This window comes from Misgurnus anguillicaudatus, chromosome 20 (assembly GCF_027580225.2).
Source record: "Misgurnus anguillicaudatus chromosome 20, ASM2758022v2, whole genome shotgun sequence".
NCBI classification, from domain to species: Eukaryota; Metazoa; Chordata; class Actinopteri; order Cypriniformes; family Cobitidae; genus Misgurnus; species Misgurnus anguillicaudatus.
In genome coordinates, this window is record NC_073356.2 from 33,665,638 (window position 1) to 33,672,667 (window position 7,030).

Genomic DNA, 7,030 nt, shown 5'->3' on the forward strand with positions numbered 1-7,030 from the left:
CAAAAGTTGGGTGATTATAATGGAAAAAAATGTAACAGTTAATATGTATTAGGTCCCAAAATCTTTTTAGGTTATCATGCTGCTTTTCCTCTGTGTTAAAAGAAATGAGAGATGACGTCAATAAAACATAATGTAATATACATAATGCTACTTTGGAACAATTATATATTTTATAATAAAATATAATATAATGAATGTTATTAAATCAATGCATTTTATAATGCATTTCTATAGATGCATAAGGTATATAAAAATATAACATTAAAATATTAGTTATATCAATTGTAATACACAAAATATGTGGTTTAGCCTTGTAAATATATAATAAGATGTTTCTGACGTGAAAAACCTTAATATGGCGAAAGCATAATACATTTAATTAGTTAATTAGCTATATTAATTAGATATTACATTTATTCATGACCTCTACCCCTTCACTGCTTCTCTTATGAATATTACTTAGATACATCAATACATTCTTACCTAACTTCCAATGAGGAAGACCTGCCTCATGAATGTTAATTAGTCCATACAAGGATCTTTGCCAAACGTCCAATGACGAAGGACTTGCTTATGAATATTACAAAATGATCCGTAATCATAGTAGGATTTAAAATCGCCAGCGGAGGCCATAACAACATTGCTGGTGTGGTGTGTTTTATTCGCTCGTGTCGCTAGCCGCTCCCGCAAGAAAAATATGTCTTCAAGAAAATTCTTCGTCGGTGGAAACTGGAAAATGAACGGTGATAAAAAGAGCCTGGGCGAGCTGATTATGACATTGAACACAGCCAGTCTGAACGATGAAACAGGTACGCGGCGTTTATAATCAATATTGTGAGGATTTGTTTATTTGAAACTGTAATAAAGAATGGTGTATTTTATGTCGAAATAACTGTTTGTCAATACCTTACTATGTAGCGTTTTGCAAATAATTGAGATGAAAGATGTTTCCGACTTCATGATGCGCTGCGGCTGCGCATAACGGTCGGCGTACCGCGAGAGCGCAGCTTTCGATTCGCTCTCGCGATACTGTGATGTCATTCGGCCATCGATCTGCGCAGCGCAGCATGAATTTGAACACGTACATTTTGATGTAGTGTGGGGTTTCATGTGACTTTAAATGTACGTAGTTTTCATGTACTTCATCTTTTGGCCGCTTAATAATTACAAATAGCCACATATTCTGAGAAAAAATACAATTCAGTCATATATTATTCTCTCATGTTTTTTTTAAAACGACGAGTTTCTTTAATAAAGATTTTAGCATGATGCCATACCATTTTTGTGTAGTTTTCTATGTAATATAATAAAGTTTTAGTGTCACTATATAGATCTACCCATCTATCTATCCTAATGTTTTTTTCATATCTATATATATCCTAATGCCTTTAGAGGTGGTTTGTGGAGCTCCCTCCATCTATCTTGATTATGCAAGATCTAAGCTGGACCAAAGGATCGGTGTGGCTGCCCAGAACTGCTATAAGGTTCCCAAAGGAGCCTTTACTGGGGAGATCAGGTACTTCGATTTATATGGCCTGTATATTTTGTCATTTTTAAGAGTTATCACACATCACTGCTAAAATGTCTGTCTCATCTCAATTTTTCTTCGCTTTAGTCCGGCAATGATTAAAGACTGCGCCATCGACTGGGTGATTTTAGGGCATTCTGAAAGACGTCACGTTTTCGGCGAGAGCGATGAGGTTTGAAAGAGACCTCTTTTCTGTATGATGACATTTAGGCATCGTTTCATATTTCTACGTTTACTAGGTTGACATCCTAGCTGTGCCCTGTTTTCCTCTGATTGGTTATGCTGTGATCACAATTGCAGCTGATTGGTCAGAAGGTGGCCCACTGCCTGGAGAGCGATTTGGGCGTGATCGCCTGCATCGGGGAGAAACTGGAGGAGAGAGAGGCTGGAACCACAGAGGACGTGGTGTTTGCTCAGACCAAAGTCATTGCAGGTTATTACGAAACACAGCTTGTATAATAACAATGGTGGATTTCTTTTTACGGTTGGTTATTTATAACTTTTAAAGGTGTTGATCTTTTAAACGGAATAGAAAATGTGAAGCCTTTTCATTATAATAATAATAATAATTATTATTATTATTATTATTATTATTATTATTATTATTATTATTATTATTATTATTATTATTATTATTATTATTATTTATTATTATTATATAGTACAAAACATGCACATCATAATAAAAAAAGACTTCACATTTTCAAACAACACGTGGGTAACTAATGAAGGTAATTTACATTTTTGGGTGAACTAACCATTTATGGCTAAATCTTATAATTTATTTTTTTATAGATAATGTGAAAGACTGGACTCATGTAGTTCTAGCGTATGAACCGGTGTGGGCGATTGGCACTGGGAAAACCGCCTCACCTGAACAGGTCATTTAGTACTTTTTTTATTTAAATACTGCCTTGATATCATTTTGTCTCCATTTTAAATGAGATATACAAGCATCATAATATGAATTGTGCAAAGACTTCTCTGTTATAAATGTATTTCTTGAACTCATGCTGTATGAGAACCAATCCGAGTTCCAATCGATGGTTTATTTGAAGTATCTGTGTTGAAATCTGGCTGCTGTAGGCTCAAGAGGTGCATGAAAAGCTAAGAGGATGGCTGAGAACCAACGTGTCGAATGCAGTCGCTGACTCAGTGCGTATTATTTATGGAGGTGAGTCTCTTTGTGTCTATCTGTTAAGCATTAAATAGGTTATAGATTACATGTAGATACAGGTCTTAATATATTTAAAGGATAAGTCAATTTTCTTTAAAAAATCCAGATAATTTACTAACCACTGTCGTCCAAAATGTTGATGTCTTTCTTTGTTTAGTCGAGAAGAAATTATGTCTTTTGAGGAAAACATTCCAGGATTTTTTTCATTTTAATGGACTTTTACGGACCCCAACACTTAACAGTTTTAATGCAGTTTAAAATTGCAGTTTCAAAGGACACTAAACGATCTCAAACGAGGCTTAAGGGTCTTATCTAGTGAAACGATTGACATTTTTGGCAAGAAAATAAAAAAATATGCACTTTTAAACCACAACTTCTCGACATCCTTCGGTCGTGTGACGCACCAGCTCGACCTCACGTAATACGTCAAGAGGTCACGGATGACGTATGTGAAACTACGCCCCAGTGTTTACAAGTGTGGAGAAAGAGGACCGTTCCGAAGTTGTTGTATGTCGAATGATACTAATTAATGTCTTTGTGTCAGTTTATTGTTTAAAATGATCCGCAAATGTGCATTTCATATACAGTATGTAACACGTGACCTTTCGACTTCATTACGCAATTACGTAAGGTCGTGCTGGCTCGCCACACAGCCGGAGGAAGAAAAGAAGTTGTTTAAAAGTGCATATTTTTTATTTTTCTTGTTAAAAATGACAATCGTTTCGCTAGATAAGACCCTTATGCCTCGTTTGAGATCGTTTGGAGTCCTTTGAAACTGCAATTTTAAACTGCATTAAAACTGTTAAGTGTTGAGTTAAGTATTAAATGTTGGGCTCTATTAAAGTCCATCAAAACCAGAAAAATCCTGCAATGTTCTCCTCAAAAAACACAATTTCTTCTCGACCGAACAAAGAAAGACATCAACATCCTGGACGACATGGTGGTGAGCAAACCATCTGGATTTTTTCTTTAAGAAAATGGACTAATCCTTTAAACTCTTTAATCCATTAAATGCTTTTTTCATTTGCTTGTTATTTTCTAGGCTCTGTTACTGCAGCCAACTGCAAAGAGCTTGCAGGCCAGGCCGATGTTGATGGCTTTCTGGTGGGAGGAGCTTCTCTTAAGCCTGAGTTTGTTGATATTATAAATGCCCGCTCATAGAGATGCTCAACCATTTTGATGGTCAAAACCAAAAATCAGTATATAACAGCTTCTTGTCGTTGTAGCAGGTCTGCAAGCACTAGCGTTGGCATTTAAACCAGGTTAACTTCAATAGTTCTTGTCACATGGACTGAAATGTTAGCATCCTTTTGCATTTAACTTAATGTCATATAATTGTTGGGACATTGTTACTTGTTAGATGCTGCACTTGAACAAACCTTTGTGTGTTGTCTTATGTGCTCACACACACACACACACCACACTACTTGAAGTCTATTATGTACTGTATTGATTATTGCACAAGGCCGGCATTGAATGTTGCACATGGTTTGTGTTAATTTAAGACTTGATCCTCTGTAGTAATGACTACATAAATACCCTATTTGTCCTCTTATTGTTTACTTTCCTGCTTTAATGTCTGTAATTATTTCCATGTGTCCTACCGGAATAAATTGAGTACATACTTGCAGTGAAGTTTAAATGTTTCTAGATTGGTTTTTGTATTTTTGTCCACTTATTAAAAAAATGGCATCTGGGTAAACAAAAACCTATAAGCATTGATTGTTTTTACGTGTAAATAGTATTCGGGTTTATGAAGTTACCCTAAAAGTGCATTAATATACCATGCACAATTTATATTGGATGCATTCTCTTATATTACAAAGTAGGATTGCATTACTTTGATTAAAGATGCGATATGTGATAACTTAATAAAAATTTGATATGCGATATGATAATGCTTATGTTTGTAAAGTTAAATTATATATTTAAAAAGAAACTTGCCAGTCTCTGTGGTATCTGCATAAACCTAAAACTTTGACTATGCATAACTTGAAGTATTAAAATCATTCTGTTATTGCAAAGCCATTATGGTATGCATACACTGAAAAAAATAACTTTCTTACTTTTTAAGCGAATTTGTGCTTATAACGATCAAAAAAATCTGCCAATGGAAAAAGAAAAAAATTATTGAATTAAGTGTTAAAAACCTTGAATTTTTTTTATTTTGCTTGTTTTATGCACAAAATCACTTTAAATTTGATATTTTTGGTCTAAAAACTAGACTTATTTTTCAATGTGATTTTGCTCATCAAGAAAATACATCTTATTTTTAGATTTTTAAAATACAGAGGATTTTTAGATATTTTTTACTGAAAACAAGACAAAAATACTTTAAAAAATTCTTAAATTAAGATGCTTTTTCTTGAGCAAAACGACCCAAGAAAATAAGTCTAGTTTTTAGACCAAAAATATCAAATTTAAGTGATTTTGTGCATAAAACAAGCAAAAAAAATCTTGGAACATTTTTCTTAAACACTAAATTCAAGAATTTTTTTTTTGCTTGTTTTATGCACAAAATCACTTAAATTTGATATTTTTGGTCTAAAAACTGGACTTATTTTCTTGGCTCATCAAGAAAAAACATCATCTTAAATGTAAGAATTTTTAGATATTTTTACTGAAAACAAGACAAAAATACTATGAACATTTTTCTTGAAAATCATTTTTTGCAGTGTATTTTTTTTTTTTTTGGTATATCTTCTTAACCTATTACAAGGTATTTTGGCCTCTAAGGTTGACATTATATGGTGTTTACAACCTATAATATAATAATTTTGGTAAAGTAATGTATTTTAGAGAGAAACTGAACAATCAATAACACCGTTAAATTTAACAGGATATTTATGTAAGAACGATTCGCAAACAAGACCTATGGTGACTTTCTTATTTAGTATTTTTGTCTTGTTTTCAGTAGAAATATATAAAAATTCTTAAATTAAGATGCTTTATCTTGACAAGTAAAATAAAAAAATAAGTCTAGTTTTTAGACAAAAAATATACAATTTAAGTGAATTTGTGCTTAAAACAAGCAAAAATATCTGCCAATGGGGTGAGAAAAAAATTTAAAAAAGTCTCATCCCATTGGCAGATTTTTTTGTGCTTTTTTTTTGCTTGTTTTAAGCACAAATTCACCTAAATTGTATATTTTTTGTCTAAAAAAATACTTATTTTCTTAAGTGAATTTGTGCTTAAAACAAGCAAAAATATCTGCCAATGGGGTGAAATAAAAATAAACATTTTTCTCATCCCATTGGCAGATTTTTTTTGCTTGTTTTAAGCACAAATTCACTTCTCATTTTGCTCATCAAGAAAATTCATCTTGATTTTAGAATTTTTAGATATTTCTACTGAAACAAGACATAAATACTAAGTTAGAAAGTCATTTCTGCAGTGCATATTTTGGCCCTGTCCTAAATAGCGCACTTCATGTGCACTTTCGGTCTCGTGGCTTTAAATTGTGCATGCTCGCTTAGTCTGTGAGTCCGTAGGGTGTCCCATCTGTCATTTTTGGGCTCCAAGTGTGCTCATCAGTGCCCCCTTTGCACCCTTGATGCTGTCTTTGGCGAAGCCCGCACTGCTTCACGCTATACGCACTTTACCATCCCAGAAGTCCTTCCGACAAAGTAATCAGACGACGACAGGGAGGAGTTCACACAACTTCTCTTCCTATTTCCGTCGTGACGCTCGAGTCTGTCTCAAAATACACTCCGGTGCACCCTTGTGGACTCGCGTCAAGGGTCCCTAAAGTCTGCATTACATGATGTCATCAAAGTGTGGACTCTGAGGAAGTCCACAAGTCCGGAGTGTGCCATTTGGGACAGGGCCATGGAAGACGTAAACCCTCCCAGGTGAAAAAGAAGTACACTTCCATAGTGTACCATAGGACTTCTATTTTCGCACACAAATTTTGTCCTTAATATACAAACAATTCTTCTTTAGTACTTCTTAAGATAAACTTAAGAAAATTTTAAGTGTACTTCTCATGTTTTTGGGTACCAGTGTTAACTAAATAAATTTTTTTATACAGAGATAGTATGTTAAAAGCAGATATTAGTTCATATTCATGGTGTCTCAAGTACACTTTAATAATCTTATAAAATCAACTTAAGAAGTACTAAAGATTAGTTTTTGGTACATTAAGTACAAAATTAGTCCGTAAAAATATAGCACTTTGAGTACATTATGGACTACTTTTTACCTGGGCTTTTAAAACACTCAACTCTTGATATTGAGCATTTTAAAAAAAGATGAAATGGAGAAAAGCCATTTAAATGTCTTCGTCTGCATGTAAAATATAGAAGAAAACCCACTCGTACGCTTGA

General features: G+C 33.7%; 1 protein-coding gene across 1 annotated transcript; it reads left to right on the top strand.

Moving 5' to 3' along the window:
- Positions 1–616: 616 nt before the first annotated feature.
- Positions 617–4,340, top strand: tpi1a (triosephosphate isomerase 1a). The gene is made up of 7 exons (XM_055219924.2): positions 617–809; positions 1,393–1,516; positions 1,616–1,700; positions 1,829–1,961; positions 2,324–2,409; positions 2,615–2,702; positions 3,748–4,340. The coding sequence occupies exons 1-7, from the start codon at positions 698–700 to the stop codon at positions 3,864–3,866; spliced, it is 747 nt and encodes a 248-aa protein (XP_055075899.2). The 5' UTR covers positions 617–697; the 3' UTR covers positions 3,867–4,340.
- Positions 4,341–7,030: the final 2,690 nt, after the last annotated feature.